At 38.2% G+C, this 22,970-nt stretch overlaps 1 protein-coding gene across 1 annotated transcript in view; it reads right to left on the bottom strand.

Annotated features, from left to right (window-relative positions):
- Window positions 1–847: 847 nt before the first annotated feature.
- BRWD3 (bromodomain and WD repeat domain containing 3) overlaps window positions 848–22,970 on the bottom strand; it is a 58,731-nt gene continuing 36,608 nt past the window's right edge. Inside the window, exons 19-40 of the mRNA XM_055817837.1 lie at window positions 21,847–22,030; window positions 21,243–21,336; window positions 20,452–20,601; window positions 19,530–19,606; window positions 18,374–18,551; window positions 17,652–17,768; window positions 17,111–17,218; window positions 15,498–15,622; window positions 15,188–15,270; window positions 14,654–14,765; window positions 14,229–14,290; window positions 13,983–14,138; window positions 13,160–13,280; window positions 12,268–12,393; window positions 12,097–12,178; window positions 10,502–10,558; window positions 9,823–9,963; window positions 9,408–9,560; window positions 6,382–6,545; window positions 5,719–5,816; window positions 5,096–5,254; window positions 848–3,879 (exon numbers count right to left, since the gene is read on the bottom strand). Coding sequence (XP_055673812.1) covers window positions 3,095–3,879; window positions 5,096–5,254; window positions 5,719–5,816; window positions 6,382–6,545; window positions 9,408–9,560; window positions 9,823–9,963; window positions 10,502–10,558; window positions 12,097–12,178; window positions 12,268–12,393; window positions 13,160–13,280; window positions 13,983–14,138; window positions 14,229–14,290; window positions 14,654–14,765; window positions 15,188–15,270; window positions 15,498–15,622; window positions 17,111–17,218; window positions 17,652–17,768; window positions 18,374–18,551; window positions 19,530–19,606; window positions 20,452–20,601; window positions 21,243–21,336; window positions 21,847–22,030 — 3,332 coding nt within the window. The 3' untranslated portion in view covers window positions 848–3,094. The remainder of the gene's footprint in view (window positions 3,880–5,095; window positions 5,255–5,718; window positions 5,817–6,381; window positions 6,546–9,407; window positions 9,561–9,822; window positions 9,964–10,501; window positions 10,559–12,096; window positions 12,179–12,267; window positions 12,394–13,159; window positions 13,281–13,982; window positions 14,139–14,228; window positions 14,291–14,653; window positions 14,766–15,187; window positions 15,271–15,497; window positions 15,623–17,110; window positions 17,219–17,651; window positions 17,769–18,373; window positions 18,552–19,529; window positions 19,607–20,451; window positions 20,602–21,242; window positions 21,337–21,846; window positions 22,031–22,970) is intronic.

Genomic DNA, 22,970 nt, shown 5'->3' with positions numbered 1-22,970 from the left:
AGGACTGCACCTCTAGGGAGAGCTTCGGAGCACCAAGGCCTGACCACCAGCTCTACAGCAGCACAGCCCCCCGCCTGCCTGCACGCCTTTGGGAATCTGATACACAGCCAGACCAGCAAACCTTTTTCTTAGGCAGAATTCTGGAGTTTTTTGTTAAAAGTGCAAGGGGAGAGACTACAGTCCTGCCTCTGCAACGCAGCAGGCAGCACAGCCTGCGAGCAGCTCAGCAGCCTCATGAGATGCTGGCTGAACACGCACGGTTTGGATCAGGGAGGAGGTGGTACAAGGTTTAAATCATTCTACTGCTTCTGCTGCACCTGTTGGGCTGATAATAAGTTTTCTGCAACCATAAGTGGCTCCCAATAGGATCTGGGTTTTGAGAGAAAGCATCCAAGTTACTACAAAACTACAGTTATTCCACAGAACAAGCCTATGAGAAATCAATTGCCTAACTCAGAGAAATAATCCAGATACAAAACCAAGTAAAAATAACATCTCTAAAAACAAGTTACTTCTGTCATGCTTATAAAAGGTTCTCATGCACAAAAAAAAGCTTTTTTTTTTTTTACAATAAACAATAGTTCTGTTGTTCTAGCACACCCTGCTGCCTAGTTCTTAATCTTGTAACACATTTGATTAATACTTACGCCACAGCAAAGTGATGCTTCACTGTTATCTTCACAGTACTTCATTACATAGAAAAGATACATTTAGGAACATATTTAATATTATTCTAATTGCTGCTAAAATACACAAACTTATAAAATGATTTCTCTGGAATCCACGTGTTTTATCTCTCCCCAACCCCTACACAAAATAAATAAGTGGATCTTCAGCCAGTCAGAAATATATGAAAAGCATTTCTTTTGCATTTCAAGGTTTTCAGGCTTTAGAACAGAAACCATAGTGTTTACATTAGCTCAACAGGACTGATCTAAAAGGGGTATGACTCTGACTATGAACGGATGCATACATGCTATTCCTGGTTACCATATGTAGAAGGACCGTTCAGTCAAACAAATAATACGTTTCTTATAAATATATATGCGTGTACATATATATACATACATATGAGAGATGATAGGACAGGTGTTTATATTTTAAAGCCCAATACAGAACTAGGAAAGCCTCTGCACTTCCCCCCCTCCCCCATCAAAACACAACTCAATCAAGTCCAGAAATGGATTACAGCCGATTCAAAACATTCCTTAAAAAATTAAAAGCGTGATTTTTGTACTGTACCATAAACTCGTATTAATGTTCTGAACAATTTAGGATATAATCTCCTCCATCATAAAACTAAACCTCTGCATTTTTTCAAGTCATTTTGCATCTAACTAGAATTTTTGGAAAGCGAGATAAAATAGCTAGTGCTTAATATAGAAAGTAAAAAAATTAAATTCCTTCTGCATCTGAGAATATACATGGGTCACTCTTTGCTGCCTGAGGTTTTCCAGAATTATTGACCAAGCTGTGCACAGAAGAACTTAAGGATATTGGATGAAGGTTTAAAAAACAAAAAAAAAACCTTGAACAACTCCACTAAAACTTCCTAGTCTCTTTTTTCATTTGTTCTCTGTAATCTAACTCACTCTCTTAACGAAGCCAGAACGATCAGATGCATTTAGACAATGGGAGAAAGCTGAAGTCCCATATACATTCCAGCAAGGCCCTACAGAGTAAGAGGCCGCTCACCTCCAGCCCAGCCCACACCAACCACCTGTTCACCGAGGAGCAAGACTACAAATGTCATCACATACTGTACTATTACTACCAAAATGATTTCTGTTTTCAAGTTAGCGTTTTTCAGGATAACAAGAGTACAGTGCAACACAAATTCTTTTCTGGAAGCTTGAGATACAAGAGTCTGTCTGGAGGATGTGGACGGGAGCTTACCCGTGCTGCCAGCCACCACAGGTACCAGCGCTCCCTTCAGCTCCCTCATCGCCTTCACAGGCAAATGAAACCAAACGCAGCTTTGCACTGAGCAAGCGGCAGCAGAAACGCAAGGGAGACAGTCGGGCTATCTGCACGAACAAACCACCATCTGCTGAAAACTCTGGTAATTACTTAGATTTGTTTCCATTGTGTCAATAAATGAAGATATAGCGACTCTACAACTTCGTGAGCAATTCCATCCCTCTACGCTCCTTCTTGCCTCTTCTTCAACACGTACTGAATAACAGCATCTATTTTCTTTTAAGTTTCCAGTAGTTGTAAATAGAGGTAGCTGAGCTACTATTAAAAATCACGTTATGCTTTGAAGAGGAGGAACCTTTCAAATGTTGAAGTTACCCCTTAGCTGCACAATCTCTATTAATACTATAAAAATATGAGAGGACAAAAAGAAAATAGATGCAAGTAACTTTTGCATTTGGCACCTTTTGTCTAGATATTCATACTTCTCAAGTATTCTCTTTTTAATAAAGTTAATGCACACATAGGACACACCACATCAAAGGTTTGCTACATATTTACAAGGCACCAACCCTTTGTCACTTTTTACATGAATAAAGAACCGATAGAAAGCACATCAGGACCCCCCTAACTGTAGTATAGACATACTTCAGTTCAGCACAATTCATGAACATTTGGCCTGGGAAGATTAAAATAATCCAGATCCTTCTTACAATATAGAAACTGTAAACATTTTATAGCTGCCTTTAGGATTGGTGTATTGTGCAAAAGTTATAATTATTACTGTGTATAAGGATTTATGGCAGAAACCACATAAAAACTCTGTAAGAAGGTGCTATTTCTATAACATAAAAACAAAATGAGGGAGAGAAGTCATAATCGTGACTCAGTATGTCATGTTCTTATTGAGAAGCTGGAAGCCTCTTTAATGTGATGAACTTGTAGTGTGTGGGGAAGAATTTCTGTAATTTAAGGCCTAATGAATAAGGCTTGTTTTGACCAATGAAGTGTGGCGATCTGAAGTTTTAAAACAAACGCAAACTGACATAATGGAAAAGCACCACTGTGAAACGTGAGTGGAGTCCCCGCACAACTTGCTTGGTAGATTTTCTGGTAAAATCCCTGCAGTAGAAGGCCATTGAAGTTCTTTTAAAATTGTTCCAAAGTTTTTCATCTGTCAATAATTCCATCCCATGAGATGGCTGACCCTGGCTTTTTCTGTCATTTTCCGCACCCTGCCTGACCTGGAAGTACCAAGGTTCAAAGGATCCTCGGCATGCACAAAATTGTCATTATCAGAATCGTCATTGTACAAGACAGTTCTCCTGCCCTCGTTCCTTGTTTTGATTCGAGGTGGTCTACTGAATCGCCCTCCAAACACGCTTTCACCAAATTGTCCTCCAAACAGATTTTCAAATTCATCATCTGTAATTCGGGCACGTTTTGCTCTGGTGGCTCCTCGAGAGGCTCCTCGGCCACCTCGGCCTCTTCTTCCTCCCCTGCCGCCACCTCTTCCTCTGCCACAGCCTCTTCCGCCTCTGCCACCTCTTCCCCCTCTACTCCATCGCCCCCACCTCCCCCATCTACCTCTCCTCCCTGTCCCTCTGCCCTGCCAATTCCGTTTCCCACCGGTGATTTTTCTTTTGATTTTTCTTTTGGGTTTTTTGGATTGCACAACTTTGCTGTAGTCATGGTCTCCGTCAATGTAATCCTGATCTGTTCTAGATGTTGATTCAGAGTCTGAATCAGAGCCACTTCTGCTTTCAGAACTTGAACTGGATCCCGATTCCCCGCTTTCCGATGAAGATAAACAAGATTTTTCCTTTAATTCTCTCTTCTTCTCTTCTTCCTCCACTTCCTCCAGATGCTCGTCCTCTTCTGATGCACTTACTAGCTTCCTCTTGACCCCTGTCCGAGGTTCTCTGCCATCACCATTCGTAAGTGGACCGTCAGGAGAGTGATCTAAGTAAACACAAAATAACCCTATTGATTATCATCATCATACCTGATTCAAAGGGGGATTCGCCTCACCTGCCTTTAAGATGTGCTCTGGGGATGATCCAGCTCTGAGCTACTCACCACAGATAACCTTTATGTGCTGTGGAGACAAAGAGGTGCTCTAAGGGGAAAAACTATCAAAGTAAACCAGCTCATCTTATCTGTAAGCAAGGACTGCAAACTCTCTTGACCAAGTGTTCAGCGAAGATCCAGTCAGTAAAAAGAGCCCAGAGATACTAGGTTAGACACAAACATCTAACATTTAGTCAGATGAATCCTACCTAGGGTGCCAAGGCAGGAAAAAAACTCTAAGATCCATTTCAAAGCTATATAAGTTACAAAAACACCCTGCAAGCAGTATTTATTCCCCCGCAAATGCAGGTACTCAAAAAGCTTTAGCCCAGGGGACACTTGTGGCAAGCACAATTTCAAGACAGTAGATTACCCAAGAAAGCTCACTAGGATGGCTGAACACCTTAGCTTAAGAATATGTAAGTATCTTGCAGGCTTGGGAGTCAGAATACCACGTTTTCAGCATTACAAATCTGACAATGAAGATTAAATATCTGCTTTAACACCAGGTATGAAAAGCTCAGCTGCAACGTCCAGTACTGGTACAGCCCAGTAGTTCGGACTTAACAAAGCCTTCAGGATTTCAGCCGATGCTCACTCAATGCCTGCCTCAGTGGAAAGTCTGATTAACATGTCCCAGAGACAAAATACCACAGTTTCCAAAGTGTTTTACGTCTAATCACAACCACTGAGTCTTGATTATGATATAAACACTTAAAGTTTTTTAAAACTTTTTCCATCTTTTGTTTCAACTTGATTAATAAAAGGACAAGGTTTTGGAGCGGGGATCCTTTTGATTTGATTTGCTTTTTGTAACTCCTGAAGGAACTGTTACTCTGAATTAGTTTAACAGCAATCAAGTTTTTCCATCTGGAGAAATTTTAAAGAACCTCACTGAAGTGCATGTGGCATCATGTGCATGCCATGCTTCAGGCAGGAGACGAACAGAACTGTAAGGAATAAGGTAAATTCAGTTCTTTAGTATGGTTTGGGAATACAGTATAATGCTAGGCTCAGGGAAGAATATCATTAGCATCAGACAGAAGCAACACCTTTCATTTCTACTGAAACCAGTCATTCAGATAACAGAATACATGTTTTTTCTCACCTTGCTTCACTGGTGTAGATTTACTCCTAATTGGTCTACTTTTCCCTGGATCAATGGTATTTCCACTTCGGTTCTGTGCATTTGAGCCTGAGGAAGATGGCTGACCTTCCATCTCTTCACCAGTGGCTGAACCCAGAGGTTCTTCTGCTGTATCTGAAACTTTAGAGAGGACACCACTAATGTGACAGAGTAATTTTTATCCTCCGTTTACAGGGTTGTAATGGAAGGCATTCTGGGGAGGTTTTGGTTCATCTGAGTTAACAACCCAAGTCAGGAGGTTAAATCTCACCAAGCTGCCTCTGCCGTCATGAAGAGACAGATTCCTCCAGGGTGTAATTGCTGCATGAGAGAAGCCAGCATACAGGAATTCCAAGCTCTTGTCACTAGATTAATTCTTACCAAGGACAGACCCAGGTTCCCTATTCTCTGACCCTTAGCAATAACCTACCAATAGCTGGAGGGCCAGGTTCAGCTAATGCAATCTACAGACAACATATTTCCATGGCATTGCTACTTGTTCTTTCAACAGGCAAGTGTTGGATGTGCCTCATGAATATAAGCTTTAATCTGCACATACGAGTTGCTGCAAGAGAAAGGATGCATTTTAGCAAATTTCTTCTCACCATGAGATGAAACTGAGGAACTAGTCCTAGTCAAAGGCAGTGAGGTATTCTGGTTGGATTTAGGTTGAATCTTCATTTGCTTCTGTTTCCCTTTTGGGCTAAAGACACAAAATATCCCAAAGAGATAAAACTGTTAGCACGAAAAGACTCAAAACACAAAACTAATTTCCCCTGCAAAGTGCCTTGTTCTCTGCAGCAAATGCATAATGCAAATGATGTCTTTTTCCCAGGGCTTGTACAGATGTAGTAAACAATAAAAATAGTTACAATATCATTCTGTTTGCTAAAGGCACGTAAGTTTGCAAGAACAAGATTCTAATCTCACCTTTAAAAAAAACACAACTGAGTTTACCTAGATAATGTAACATACAGAAGTCAGGAAAGTGTTATACAACGCCTTTTTCAACTGTTACTAAACAAAGGCAAAAAGAAACTTGGTCTTCCATTTCCTCCAGAGGGAATACTTCTAATTATATAGTTTTTACTTACAAGAATTATGCACATTCTTGTAATACATACAAATTGAGCATGGAATTTGGATTTTATCACCCAAAAGAGCAACTGCATTAGGAAATGTGCAACACTGTTGCTTACTCATGAAGGCATGTCTACCACTGTCATCTCAAATGACACTGACAGCAAGTCTCACTACCATTACATTACCTAGATGCTCTGCTAGTTGAGGGTGAACTGCTACTGCTTCTTAGCCGTTTTCGGTACCGTGGCCTTCTCCTCTTCTGACACTGCATTGCTGACTTATACTCAGAGATGATATTTTTCATATGATTTTCAAATAAGGCAGATAGTCGAAGTGTCATGCTGTAAATCTGAGGTGAGAAAGCACAGTCATACTTATTAGAAGGTGAGTAACTAGAAGATCAATCAGCAAAAAAACATAAAAATCACAGACGCCCAGATTTTGTAGCACAAAAGAAAAATTCATGGGGACATTCAACTACAAGGTTCTTTACAGATAATTTCCTTCCACGGCATGTGCGTATTCTCACAAAAAGTATTTTCATAAAAGAATTTAAATACCCACAGTACAAGATATTTACAGAGATAAAGGAAGATTATTATCTAGATTACTGAAATATAGCCTCCTTTTTTTAATTTCCACAAAGAATGGAAGCACACCACAAGATAACCTGAAATACCAAGTGAAAAACAACCGAACTTTGCTGCTCCCTCACCTTTGCTTTTTGCTTTCATTCCCTAGTGATGAGTCCTCACACCACCTCTACAGAGGTGCACACAGAAGCCAACTAAAATGTCCTCACTCCTCATTTCCGTAAGCCAGATGTCAAAATCCTTAAACCATTTTCCTATCCTCTTTTTCTAGGCCTTGCCTCTGTGTAGCCTCATCCACAAACTCAGTCTCCGTGTTTCAGACTGTATTCACTTCCGTTCAAGATTTTACCTTGGATGTGTTTTGAGTTATGACAAACTAATAGTTCAAATTCAACATACAAAACCAAGCTCTTGGTTCCTTACTCACACCTATCCCCTTCTGAAAATTATGTAAACACTATCAAGAAGATGTTATCATCGTCTTATACTCGCTCTTTCCATTTTTGGCAATCTGAATACAAAATCTCTTTGATGTAGAGTTTTCTTTACATTCATATAACTTAATTTTTTTGCCCAGACCCTTGTATTTTAGCAATGTTTTTTTCCTTAGCTCTGGTATGTAGCAGCCTGCCCTTCTTGCCTCCATTCAGGATGCTGTTGCAAAGATAGCAAAATGGGCTAGAAAACCTCAGGTTGTTGGCACACATTTGGCAGTAGACAAACCTGCAGTGGCAGGAGGCCCAGCTGCGTGCCCCAGCCCTCCACCAAGGATCAAGGATCACCTCACTGAGGCACTAAACAGTATTTAAGCAAATGGATATTGATGGGCCACTCTATTAAAGTAATTTGGGAGTTGACTCACAAGCTGTTCAGTTATTAATACACAGGGAAGTTCCCAGGGAGCATGCAGCAGTAAATAACTCACCAAGATTACTCTGATGTCAAGCACACATAAAATACCATCAAATCACTTGCCTCGTTCAATCCTCTATTGATTTCCCTGCTATTCAAGTGAGCAAAAGTTACCGGTCTTTATCTTCAGCGCTTGCCTGCAGCCCCCCTTTCAGCCCTTATTCAACACCAAGAGTTCAATCTACCTTCAGCGATGGCAACTTTGTGCCTTCCCTCACTAACGCTCGGCTGGAGCTCCCCTCTCTCACAGCAATATCCTACTTCAAGCTTACTCTCATGGTCCTGCTTACATAAAACACAGTAGTTGTTATTCCACTGATGAGCTAAGACTTACTCCTCAAGCGACAAGTAAGGTCACACAACCTCCTGCTTCCTCCCATCCAGCACCATTTACACATGCACTGAGAGCTCTTTGGAGCACACTCTGCTCCTTCTCCTGCCTGACAGCACCTAGCATCATGCAGTCCTGTGTCACACCATGTTAGGTGCCACATGACAATTTTACAGTAATATTAAATTCTATGTATTATTGTGCTTTAAGTAACAGTATCTCAGGCTACTCCCAAATGGCATGCATTTCTTAATCACTTATAAGTGCTCCTGTTTCTACAGAAGAAATACTAGGCAGCTTTGTGACCAGCACTCTTATCTATGCTAAATGACATGTTTCAGTGACGTGATTTTGTCACAACTTAAGCACTTCATTGAATATGCAGCTTTTCGTTATAATAATAAGGTCACTACAGTTTAATGCCTGGAAACACGGTCAAAATTCTGTCTACTTGTATTTTATGAAGATGTAAACCACTCAAATTCTATTTTGCATCAACAGTGGTAAAAACTGCATCTGTGTCCTCATGCCAGCTTGTGATTTTCTGAGCATAACCAATATATCATTAAAGCATTTGAAAATTTTAGTATCGTTTGGACATTTAGCAGTTTAGGAAAAGCCCACAGGCAACGTACTGCACAGGAACCCATACCAAACATAGCCATGTTTACATGATCAAGTCATACACTTAACAGTGATTTTACCTAGCTTTTACACAAATATCTATATTCTAACATTTTGAACTTCTCTTTCCCTCTTGCCATATCCTGTTTAGGGCTCCAATCCAATCCATTTTTTCTGCCTAAGTAGATTCCTATTCCTGCATGCAGGAAAAAGCAAGATTAGCACCTGCGAAACACAGGCAACATTGTGCTAACATCCTGCCAAGTATACTAAGTCAACTAGAAAAAAATTAAGTATCATAATGTTCTTATCTCCTCAGCTAGTAGAAATATTGCATAATAGTTACATTAATAGTAGATTTTTAAAAGAACCTTTTTTAAAAATATATATGTATATATGCATGCAGTCATCAAGCTGATAGCCTCGTTTCCAGAAACAGGTTATTGAAAAAATGAAAGCAACTGGTGTTCAGTTTTCCACTACAAATATTTGAAGAAACAGTTGCAACAATAACCATACAGCCTCTCAGAAGCTTTAAGTTCAGAAAGTTCAGATGAAAATTAAATTCAGAAGTAATCTGCATGAGCAGAAAAAAGTAAATCTATAACCCCAGGTCCCAGAATTGACATATACTACGTATTTTTATTTCACAGTGCAGCGCTTTGCTCTTCAGATACAGTCCTTATTTCGCACACTGTATTCATGTAGGCCCAGGGTCTTTGTAAAGAAGTCATTAACAGTTATTACTTACTCGAGACTTTTTATTAGGAGTGTAAGCTTTAGAGTTGCAGAATATTAAACGAATATCTTTGTAGAATTCCAAGGGACTAGTGTAGTTTCCTGCTTCCAAGGTTTCTTTCACAGTGCTGAAGTCCATAGGAGTGTCTACAATATCTCGATAATCCTGTAAGAATACAAAGGAAAATAAGAAAGGCTGTCAAATCCTACAGCAATAAAAACACCTAAGTGTTAATCCACAACAGTGGTGCTCAAGTAATTATTTATACTTGAGAGTTACTGCAGATAATTCTCTGAAAACACCAGTGCGCAGAACATGGTGTGTTCCAGCTCATAAAGGGAGAGGTTAGAAACATGCCCAGCATGGATGTTTTGCCAAAGGATGAACAATAGGCTTTTTTAATTTGAAATATGGAAGTTGCACTTACAGGATAGGAAAAGAGATCAACTGGCTGTCTAAAAGGCTCAGAGTCCTCTCTTTCATAAATCAGGTTTAACAACTGCTTGCACTGCTCTTTCCAAGCATTGGGACTTGCTTTCATGGGCTGTCTTTTTATTCGCCGTCTTACCTGAAGCAAAACAGATGTATTTCATAATTTTTTCATAGTATTCAAATTTTTCACTTTAAGTTCCTATTAATTTAGCAGTGTTCTCATTCAAAGCAGATTTCCACAATTAAAACCAGAATTTCTGTAAGATTAAAGCATAGCTGATGGCACAACAATATGTCGTACGCAAATTGCAGAAATATGTCTTTTCTGGTAATATATAAACATTCAAACCCATGAGAGGTACACAGTATTTCAGATCCAGCCTTGCTATTTTTATCAGCTTTCACCCAAATTTGACAGAAAACTGAATCTGTTCTGGGTATCTTTCAAATCAAATAATGGTAATAATTAAAATAAAGATTATTCAGCAATTCAGTAAATTTTCCTGCACAATAACTTCCTTAGTCTGCCAACACATACATACATACGCATTCACACCGCTAGTCCTACAGACTCTCGGCTGACAGATTCAAACCATTCCAGCCCGAAACGAGAGGTTCAGTCCCTGGTCTGTCTCCCTTCACCAGCCAGACCAAGCAGAAATGTCTCTACTCACTCGTCTTTTTCCAGAGGAAGTTCCTGGAGCGTCTGAATCTACATCTACTTCTGCCACCTAAAGGCAAAGGTAACGATTACACACGTGGGCTTGGAGGGACACTCAGCAATGGGAAAAGGGTTAGAAACCGGACAGCCAACAACAAACACAATTTTAAACTACTCAAATGCAATGAAAGGTTCAAGCAAAACAGAAACTAGTTTCAAACTATAACTTGCATAACTTAAAAAAACAAAGGTGGGTAAGCTGTTTCATCTCTTTTCCAAACTTGCTTCCATAAAAATTATATATAAACATGTGAGAAATATGAATGGCTTAGCTTCAGTCCGTAAGACTCAGCTAAGTCCCAGTACTGCAGAGCTATATACCCCTGCCTAAATGTTCATGTTCTGAGCAGCTGTATTGAGTTTATAGAGGTTTCATATAGTGCCTTACATCAAGTGTACGTAATACTCTTTTCAGAACCTGGATTTAGAAATGACAACAGAACTCCTTTGTGCACAGCTTTCTACCAGTAATTAAAGATAAATAATTTTGAGAGGACATGAAAATTCCTACAAAGAATGTGAAAGCAATTTCTTTCTTATTTTAAAATATATTATAAACCAGATCAAGGAAAGCGATATAGTAGCAATTTTGGATACTTCTGACCACTGCTTAACATGGAACAGGTGAGATTCAGAACTGACACAAGAAGGTGGAGCTGGGAAAACAGGGTCTGCTATGTGATTCATAGAAATCTCTCATTTTCTTCAAAATAGTCTTTTAATAGTCTGTGAAAATAGATGCTGTTATAACTTCAGTTTTATGAAAGTAAATACGTTATTACATTGTAGTATAGATTTTAAGTTTCAATGCAATTTTAAGGCTTCAATCTAAGACCAGCTTATGGCACCAGCCACAAGCACACAGATGTTCAAGTAGCACTAGGCTTAACTTCACTATTTCAAAACTACTACAACAACCGAGTATACCCTGGGGAAGGGAGGAGGGAAGAAACCTCCTAACTAAATCTTATGCTAGCTCATGTATTAGAAAGCAACACTGAAAAAGTAAAACAATGTGACTTAGGTTATAACAGGTCACTTTGCAACAGAAACTACAGCACACTTCAAAATGTTTACAAACTGCATTAAAGGGGAGAAGGTGTAAGGACAGAGAAAAAGTTAAAGGAAGTCATATGTAACCCGGCTTCTACCTGTCGTTTCGCTCCACAGTAAACTGACGGGAAATGACACCGAATTACACAAGAAAACCAGCTCTGCTGCCTTGCTGACAATAGGAGAGCTGTTGTCCTTCTGGTTTGGCAGACTGAGTAACAGCTCCAGCTTCCCCTACTTACTAATACTTCCTCACATAACAAAACATCTATGTACTGAGAGAAGATTAAAGATAGGCAGTTTCAAGAATCATTTTTACTTAAGGGAGCTTATTGTTCCAGGTGAGCAGCACGAATGGCCTAAATAGGCTCATCTCAAAATCTCAGTGCAATTACCCATGAAATAAAAACTCAACAAAAATGTTTGCTCAAATTTCTTCCAAGTGCTGAATTTAAAAAGGCAAGAAGTTCTGACAATCAGACTTAATGGTCTTACCTCCTCTTCTTCGTCAGTACTGCTTAGGTCTTCTGCTTTCACCTTGTTATATATTTCTAATATATCAATACAACTCTGATCCCTGCAGGACAGTAACAAAAGCCAAAATACATAATCAAATATCTCAGAAACTCAAGATGTCAGGTCTATAAAGTAAAAAAACGTGCCTACCCAATGAAGCGGAGTAAGACATCTGTTACTATTTTGGCTGCTTTGACTATAGGACTATCTGGCTCGTTGAAAGTCCTGGCATTATGCTCAATGTATCGTACCTCCCACATCAGTGCAGAGATTCTCCTGAAAAAAAAAAAAAAAAAAAAAGGAAAGGGATGGAGAGGAAGATGTACATTATTTTCCTTGAGTTCAGTAGGATTCCTCAGTAAAACAAGGAATCGGGTAATTCAGATCCAGGAGAAACAGGCTGCTAGAGACCAAGGTAAGTAATTTCTGCTCACATACTGCTGACTGCCCCAATGCACCAGACCGTAACAGCTGTGTGCAAAAAAGAGATGTCCCTCTTCAAATCAGCAATGAATGGAACGAAAAGTGGAAACAAGCCTACTGAAGAAGACTACTGACTGCTCCCCTTAGAGAAAGCCACCTACAGTGGTCCTCAGAGGGGAAAAAAAAAAAAGAAAAAGAAAAAAACCAAAAGAATAGGACATTATTTAACCCCAAGTTAACTGGAAAACCGAGATTTCTAGTTTACAGCACTATTTAGGTCACTTCTGGCAACTGCAATACAAGCAAAGCATCTGGTTCAAAGGCAGTAGAGATACAGATGAAGCAAATGTGCTTCCAGAGAGTAAAGGTCAGTACGTTAAACAAAAGAGACACTCCAGAACCAGATATACCAGCTTTTTCGCCTTAACAGTGTGGCCAAAGGAAATTATTATTCAGGAAGACTCAATTTGTCCAAGGCCAAACAGAATCTGACCTTATGCTGTTGGCTTATTAAAGCAATATATTGCTGAAGCAGCATTACACAGTGTTCAGCTAAACATATTGTCCTCGATTGGGCTACAGTAAATGCAGATTACAAAGAAATAAAAACCCAACTGACCGATAAAACCTGTTTTCAAGTCTCCTTCTGATTGTGGCGAGGTCTGTTGGATAAGCAACAACAGTGCAATACATGGGATAGGCACTAAGGTCCACCGGAACAGCAAAGGGATTAGAAATGTCTGAAAGGTAAAAGATCGAAATAATTTAGACGCCTCAGAAAACACCAGAAGAGAAGTTATAAGATAACTAGATTCCTTATATGGTTTCTGGGCTTTCTTTCTAAGAATTCAGCAAAAGCAAAACAGATCTACAGCTGGATACATCATTACCCAAAGGGTAGGATTCTTTCTTTTGTACCATGTTAACTACCCTTGAAAAAACGTTTTTTGTTTAATGCATCCAAGATTTGCATGCCAGTAGCCAAGTGTATTGCTATAAAGCAACATGGCATATGCACTCAGAACAGCAGTAGTGCAACAAGCAACATAAACTAAGAATACAGACAAGGCCTGTGTTTAAATACAGGATATAATTTCAATCACGTCATGCTATTAAATGGCCACAAACTAGTTACAAGGTATTTGTTGGCGAGGATGTTTGGTGAGGATTTGTTGGTTGTTTTTTGAAGGCTTTAATTCAATGTTTTGTATTTAGATATAACCCACTGAAAACCTCCATTAATTTGAAAAGAAGCAGGTCAAGCCCCAGAAAAAAGGGAGTATCACTGAAAAAGACACCATATGAAATTTAATATACTCTTTCCAATGATTTAGTTGAGCACATTTCAAATACTCCACACCAACTCCCGATGCTCCATCCTATCTACTCTTCACCACCACATTGATATTCTTAATCCTTCCACCTTTTCTCTCCAAACATACCAAGGGAAAGAAGTTGCTCAATCCCCCGGATTACTCGTTCACATTCTTCATCTCTGGAATGGGCCCCCCATTCTCCTTCCTGGGGTTTGTAGAGAAGAGCTGTCAGCTCATCTGGAGTCACAGGAACTCCAGCACCAACCTCCTCCGGATAAGCAGCTAGATATCAAGAATTCAACAACAGTAAGTACTAGCAGTGGCAAAAAACTATTTACATTGTACGCATACATGAATTCAACACACACTTACTTCCTTCTGGAATTGGTTCCATGTCCCATGGACTCATCCTCTCTCTTTCATTATTGTCCCAGCTATTAAAAAAAACACACATTCCAATGCCTAAGTTAGAGCTGAATATAAGAATACACCTTTTCTCTACCAGACTTAAATCAAAAAGGTCATGCCTATTAAAAACAAGATATGTCACTAGCTACAATCCACCTCCTTATTTTTCTCTTGTATGTCCTATATACTCACAGCACTGCTGTTTACACCAAAAGTGCTCTTTTATGAACAGGTTAATAATTAAATAAACAAACCCAACGGGGCTGGTTATGTGTTTAAATGGAAAAAAGGATCCTAGTTCTTGAGGTACACATTTAAGTTGCATGCAAACATCTAGGAGACCTAGAGCATGTAAACATGTGTGATACATCAGCTATGTAAATACTTACTGAACACAGTAGCACTGGAAGGAACTATCGGGGTATTCTGCCTGGAAAGGTTGCTGACTCTCCACAGTTCCAAACCACCAAGCATCATCTATTATACTGCGAAATCTATCCCCTATAAGAAAAAAAGATGGCATTCAGCAGAACACCACCACAAATAATTGTTAAATACTTTCTTTTAGAGAATCAACTTCATCTTTCATAAACGCACTACTTGAATTCTTGCATTTTGCGCTATAGGAATCAAGTCTTTCCCCTAAAGGGAGGGCTTGCACATCTCTAGTGATTAGTCACAGCTGCCTCAAATCACAATATAACAGTAGATTCTTCTGCTATCACAGGCCTTGTAAGAGTTTATCTCATTTCTCTCTTTTTTCTGCTACAGGAATTGCAGCAAACATCAAATAAAAGTTTTCAATGATCGCTATAATATCACGTGTGGTAGTCCTTTACATCACGTAATAAAGACGCTATATCCTATTAAACAGCTCCAGGTATGTTGTGAAACATATGGAAGTGGAAAAAAAAAGCAGTCACCTATTTGCCAGTTCCTTTCTTTGGCTTCATTATAAAACTGATGCAGCACGAGGAAGTCAATAACATCTGGCATATCATGGTACCTTCGTGAAACAGACAAAAAAATTGCTCCTATTACCCATAAATAGGTACAATACAGACAGGCTCCAAACACAAAATTTCATGCATTTTGTTTTCAAGTTTGGTGTAATAACTAATTAATACCATAATTATGCCTTGCAAGAGAAAAAAGAAAGGGCAGGGTCGGGGGAAGCTTTGAAACTCTTAAGAAAATCTCTTGAAGAATATCCTCAGCATTTCAGTTACTTACTTTATGGAAAATGATTCTCCTGTCATTTTGCCTGTGATTGGATCTAGAAATGCAAGCTTCAAGCAGCAGAGCGTAGGAGGCCCAACTTCATATTTAATTCCTACAGTCTTCACAAATTCTTGTTCCTATTTATCAGTAAGCATGGAACAGTATTATTTTAACTCACTACCAACAAAATCATCCATGTTAAAGGACCATATTCTTAAAAACCAATTTCCACTCCATAACCCAGGTAATTTCACCCATAAAATTTTTCTTTCTCAAATACGGAAAATCAGTCACAGACACCTTAAAAAGAAAATCGAAAGAGATATAAGGTCCTCATTCCCTTGGTAGATTTGTGAGCAGGATGCCCACAAATTATTTAACTTTTGTAATAAGTTTCAAAGAAACATACCCACTCTGGTTTTAATCACACTGATGGCACTAAAGGCTGTACTTGACCAAACCCAGGGCCTCTCACAATTGCACAGCAACATACGTGGGAAATAAAAGGAAATTCTTCCTCTTAAAGGGGAAATTCAACAATAGCCTTTATGTTCACATCCTGCCAAACACCAGCTGCTAGTAAGTTCTCTATCCTAAGTGAAATGCTATTTCCTTATAAACTGATGACGCCTTTGAAGATTACAGCTGGAATCACTGAATACCTAGGACTAGTAACTGACTATTGTCCAGTAAAGCAATTATTTTCATTAATAGAACCACTGGCATAGACATCTACAAATATTAGCACAGATACGTGCTCTTCTCTTGGTATGAAATCTGAGTAAAGCAGGAAAAAAAATACAGTAACACTGTGGAGACTCCATGGTTCAAAGCAAAAGGATAAGTAAAATCAACAAAATATGTAAACCTAGCATGTACCCACACAATTCATAATACTCTTATTTTGTAAAAACATGTTTGAAGTTATTGTCTTGCCCTTCCAAGAGTTTAAGAACATACACAATTATATGCATAGCTAGATCCACAGTTTAACAGAGTATGTGCATACATTTAGGTCTTCACACCATGATGTCTTACTTCTTAGCACAGCTTTAAAAACAATAAACAGAACCTAGACATTCCAGTCATTGTAGAGTGTTGGCAGAACCATAAACAACTGTTGAGTGGTGGGTTCTGAACTAATGAGTGGTGAGAAAAAAACCCAACAGTGTCATAAAATAATTTGGATTGAAAGTGACCTCTGAGAATCATCAAGTCCAAAATCCTGCTTACGGCAGGGCTGGTGTCTAATTTCGATCAAGCGACTCGGATCTTGCCCTATTGAGCTCTGAGAAGTCTTCATGGGTAGAGATTCCACACCCTCTCTGGGCAACCTGTTCCACTTCTTAACTACTGTGATGTTTTTTTATTTATTTAATATTCTACATGGTTTTTAATCTACCAGACAAGAATACCACACATTCTTTAATATCCTTCTGACTTCCTATTATCAGGACTGAACAGATGTAAAGCTTTGTGTTAATGGAAACAGTAATTTTAAAATTTACAATTTTAATTTTTATATTAACATTTTAAATTAATGCTTTCTTCACATTTTTCATAGTGGTTTTTAATGTCAGTTTAACATTACAGAGACATTCAGCTCTTTGAAGTATTTAACTTACCCTGAGTTCCATTTTGTTCCATGGTTGTTTTTGCATGTTAATACTATAAATTTTTGCTTTCCTTACTGCCCGCACATAAGCTTCATGGCCTTGCCTAAAGTATATGATCTTAAAAAAAAAATAAATAAAATATTATTTTACTGGTCGTTCTCTTCCGGTTTATTCTAAAATTTCTATGAACACGTCAGGGATCATCCCTTTCAGAAGATACAGCACACTTCTTTTTTCATTATAAGGCACTCCTCTTAAGAAGCCCCCGGAGTGGCACCTGCTATATGCTGTCAAACTTGGAATCGTTACGAAGTGTGCAGGTTTGTCTGAAGATACACAACTGATTCTTCCTGCTACTAAGTTACATGTGCACAAAGAGATACACAGGACAGCTATCTGTAAACAACTGATTGCCTGAGAATAAAAAGAAGTTATCAAAACTCAGCCTATCTCGAGCACAATCCACTGAAAATATTGCTAGATATAACAGTCCTGACCAAAACAAGCTCATCAGCCTAGGTAGAGATTTCATAATTGCTACATTCATTACCTCATCGCCCATTTGTGGGACAAAAGGTGAGCGGCGGGGTATAGTATCCAAGATCCACTGGGGAGCAAGCCATTCTTCACTGGGTTCACCTTCCATTGAAAGCAGTCCACTTGGTTTCTTAAATATATTACATTTAGAACGTAAGTTGTAATTACTATAGCAGAACATATGAAAAACTGATCACACAGCCATTATTGGAGTTAACTAGATGTAAGGCAAAGCAAATGCTGGAATGTCAACCTTCCCAAAACCTCAACTAAATAGTAAGGAATAAGACATGTTCGTTTTAAGTGTAATAGAAGATTAAAATGTTCATAAATAAAGAGATTCTATTTCTTTAGAAATATTCTAAATGTCTTCTTTAAAAAATACGAGGAAAAAGAAATCTGACGATGCAGCTACAATATAGATGCATTATGATTTTACAACAAAATCACCTTGGAGTAAATCTAACTGCAGTGAAGAGCATAAATCTGGGAGAAAACATGCCACTTGTAATGGAGGACCACCTGCATGAAACATGGCAGTACATCTACATCACAAAGCAACAAAACAAAAAAATTACGCTGGCACCACTGGTATTACAATTACTGTGATATCTATAGGTTCTTTCTTACCATATACTTGTTTGTGAGAAGTTTCACTTTTGAAACAACTCCTCAAAAACAAACACCTTACATTCATAAAGTAAAAAAGACATTAAAAAAATAAAAAACGCTGACCTTTTTTCTAGGCTGCTTGAGTTTCCTTCGTTTTGGCTCCAGTCCTTTTGTTCCCTTCATATTTTCATCTTCAGAACTACTACAGATTTTCCGAGCCGCCTGCCTGGTTTGTCTCTTTGGAGGCTGGAGATTAATTCCAGCATCTGCTGTCCAGTCAGAATATTCACTTGATGAATCACTGTAGATAATAAAAAGTTGTAAGAAAGAAAACAGCACTTCGGTTTTCACATAATGGAGTGAAAGGTCCAACATTCAACCTGCTCTTCCGGTTAGGTTTTAGGATTGTCAGGATTAGCACAAAATTTTATTCTCATATGAATTTAAAGAAAACCTAAATGTCCTCTAATCTGTGTATTTCAGAAATTATATATTTTTTAAACTCATTGGTAAAACTACAGTTATGGCTGATAATTAGTATAAAAATAAGTATCTCACTGATTCACAGACTGCCTTCGTAAGAACTGACTGCACAAAATGCAGGAAAAACTTAGAAAGCCAGAGTACTCTTCTAAAAATACAGCTCTGACTTCTTTAATATCCAAATAACACACATAGTGTATTTATATCAGCTCATGGCTCTTCCAGCCTTAAAAGCGTAACATTAAGAATAAGAAAAGAGACTGTAGAAATTGCACACAAATACATACTGACAAACAGAAAAATTAGGAAATGCTGAAGTATGGCCAGAAGATACGTGTGCACTTCTACCAGTATTCCTATTGCATACGGCAAACTGGCATTGATTTTTTCAAGCAGTTCTTAATTAAAGGCAAGATTTTCTTACAAATGGTCTTTCAAAACTGTTCTTGACTTTGAAATAAAAAACCCCCACACACACACACACAAAAAAAATGCTTCATGAAGAACTGGAAATAATGTCAGTCTTCAAAACTAAGAAATTGTCACACTGGTTTTCTGTTAAATGCTGTTATAAAAACTTCCACAATTACTGAGTTATTCAAATATGTAAAAGTATTTGTCTTCACAGACACCACAAATTTTCTTGGTTAACATTTTAAACCACCTAAGTGTACTAAACACTTTGCTTCAATCTGTCACAAGGTGTACTGACTTGTAGTCATACCATCACATTGTCAATGGTCTTACTTAAATTATATAATAAACTAATGTCAACAATTAAAACCAGTAAAGCTACCTGGAACTGCTTTCACTTTGCCAGGCTGCCACAGGGTCATCCATAGATGCATCGCTTGTGCCAACAGTCTCATCTTCCTGTATTAAAAACAAAAGCTTTCATTTTGGGTCAAGTTTAACCTGTATCATTTTTGCTTGCAAGCAAGTTATTTGAGCTGTCTCACCTGAGGAAAGCTTTGCATTTAAGGACTGGTTTAGCTTTAAATAAGTCCAAAATATCTTTCTGTATCTTAATTAATATTATACTATATCCTTATATAATTCCTACAGAAAGAGATGTGAATTTTAATGGTATTAGAACCATGGAATGAGTAGTCATTTAAGCATTTGATTAATAAATTCTAGTTTCAAGTGACCAGCTTCATAGCTGTTCTGTATGTTCAATGCATTTACAAAGTGACAACGTTCAGTCTCTTTTCACTTTGCATGCTTCCTTAATGAGAACAAGTTATATGTAATTGGTATAGTTTATATTTTTCGATATTATATTTCCTTCCCTTGCCAGTATCAATGATTAATATCAATACTCATTCTCTTCCAACAGCAGTCTACAAATGTAGATGAAACTGAAGTACCGAATATGACCTAGAATACGAGTGCTGTATGAAATCCCAAAATAGCCAGTGGTTTAACACAACCTAGTTAAATTTACCTGAAAGTGTTTCAGTTTTCCACAAATAGCTAACCTATTCTAAGCTAGTTTTGAATACTGTACTGGCATTCAGGTAACTGATCCTTCACTCTCCAAGATCAACATACTACAGTAACACCACAGATCTAAAAGACTCAATGATCCGAGTGTTTCTTCCTATGCGGAGAAACTTGGAGCCTTAACGGTAACAGTGCTCTCAGCACATCTGTTGTCAAACCATGCTATTTGTGAGCAGGGGACCTATTGAAAATTGCTGCTTGATGTTTCAGACCTCTGAGGAGCTGTCTGTTTCTTCCCGTGCACACGCATTTTGACTTGCTCCTTGCTGATTGTGTTCTATGGTCGAGCGTGTCTGGTAGGCATGCTGGCGTTTGCGCTGGTTTCTTCTCAAAGACCTTCCACTTCCTGGCTGGTAATCATTCTTTTAGAACGGCACAGGAGGGACAAAAAGAAACAGATTAGAAATTTAATAATTGATGACACAGTTAAAGTGAGTGCCTCATTGAAGTGACTACATGTTGTACCCCACTTACAAATGACAAGTAGGAAATCTAGAATTAGAATTGAAAAGATCTTTTACACACTTGCGGTTCATTTCAGTGCACATGCAGGTGTGGGTTTTCGGTTCAATATCGATTCTACTTTTTAAAGGAGCAGTCTTTAGAAAGGAAGTTATGGAGAAATAGAATTTTTTCTAAAAAATACCTGCAGTGTCTGGATAACATAAAAGCTAGTCACTTAAATCAGCGTGGCACCTCTAATATTTCTCCTAGTTTCCAAAAGTCAAACTGAACACCCAACTGTGGCTCTGCTCTTTTCCTTTCCCAGCATCTTCTCACTACTGAAGCCTGAAGGATAGAGATTTACCACAGCTACTTGCATATTAAAGACAGACAAATTACAGCTACAGAAGGAAGACAGAGAGCCAGAGAAACAATTAGTACTATTGATCTGCTAAATCACTTAATAAAGTCAGTTTGGGGTTTTTTTCTTTTTCTTTTTTTTGCTCAGTGCTCAGAACTGCTTCACACCTTGGCTCTCTCTTCTGCTGAATTAACTCACCCGCTGTAAGGTATGGGATGGTTTTCTCTTCTTTTCAACAGTGTATAAATTAATTTCAATTTCGCCTTTGGCAGCTCGACATTCTTCCTGGACCCTAATTACATATAGGAAACATCCATTATATTCAATAAATCATTCTATAACTTGACAGTCTCATTAATATACACATTAAAATACTTCTGGTTCCTTTGCTATAAGAAACAAGTCTTTCTAGCAGCATCCACACACAGTTCACTCCTGGAATCATAAGTTAAGGAAGAAAACTTGTTATTTTAGCATGCATAATTATTTTCAAGTAAATGGAAATGCATTAAAATTATTTTCAGTTTTTTTTAAAAAAATAAAGCTTCAGGAAAAACTGGTATTTGAATTAGTAAAGAAAGATTCAATTGTGAAGAGAAGGAATTAGTATCCACAACCGTCCAGCAGAGGCTACCACTCTAACCCTAACATCCACCTTTCAAAACTAACAAATGAACCAACCAACCCCCAAAAGCCAACACATTTCTAAAAAATCATTTTTTAAAAATCAAAACAGGTGTATGGAAGAATCATTAAACATTATACAATTTAATCTTTTGTTCCTGTCCCAGTTATGTCTTACTTGCTGATGCCTGGGGGAAGCTCATTCACCACCACTCTCCTGCTCCATGCCATGAGATCTCTCTCCGTTGCCATTTGGCTTCGGGGAGCATTGTGATGCATTTGCCGGACCCCTTCAATCTGACCACTTCTCCGCAGACCAACATTTGGTGGAGATGTAACATCCAAACCTGGACTTCGAAGAGCTAAGGAAGAAAAGGATTTTTTTTTTTTCACTTCTATAAACCATCAATAAAATCTAGAATTTAAAGTTGAGTAACTGTGCAGAGATATTTTTTTTTGGCAATAAAACCCACTTTTCTATGTTAAATGGCTTTGCCTTTTGCTCCAGATAAACATTTCTGTGCATCGGCCTTGGACTACTGCAGATGTGTATGCTACTGTAACGTCACTGTGGCTGACGTATCTGAGGCAAGCAAAGAATATGACCTACAAGAAAAGTTTTAAAGGCAGTTGAGTGACCTTCAAATCAAAGTCTTGTCAACTGTTTAAAGGCTCTGAAATGAATCTTAAATTCTACAGTACAAGAAAAGATGAGGTTGACATGTAAAATAATAGACTGCTGCAAGGTTTAAGGTTTCTGATATATCTCGATGCGTTCTGTATTTGTAATGCTTATCTACTGTGCCACCAGCACCGCTCCTGCTCTAGCCTATTCATCAGGTGGCACAACACAGTGCTACATACTCAGGAGAGAGTAAGACAAAAAAAAGCTGATAATATCGGAATCACTGCCATCATTTATCTTATCATGTGGGAATGCATCAACACAATTTGTACATGCTTAAATATGGTTAACCACATGAATAATATTGCATTCATAGTTTTGCAAACCTATTAAAAAGCATTTGGCTATTTTAATGTCAGGTACTTTATACAGACTCTAATTAACTCACACAAATGGGCAGTTCATGTAGCAAAGTTACTGGCCAATGCAAGTTCTATAAGGTAACTAATTTCTATGCCACTCATATCTGGAAATTCCCTTTCACACAACTACAGGGACATAGAAATAAAATTGAGAACTGGGATTGCACAACACTTCAACCTATCATAAGAAGGAGAAAAGACTTCTTGTGAGTTGAAGCTGGCTTCTAAGACACCTTCTTGACAATATAAATTTAG

Source organism: Falco peregrinus, chromosome 13, assembly GCF_023634155.1.
Source record: "Falco peregrinus isolate bFalPer1 chromosome 13, bFalPer1.pri, whole genome shotgun sequence".
Taxonomy (NCBI): domain Eukaryota; kingdom Metazoa; phylum Chordata; class Aves; order Falconiformes; family Falconidae; genus Falco; species Falco peregrinus.
The sequence above is the reverse complement of the archived record's forward strand: the minus strand, read 5'-3'. Positions and strand labels throughout refer to the sequence as shown.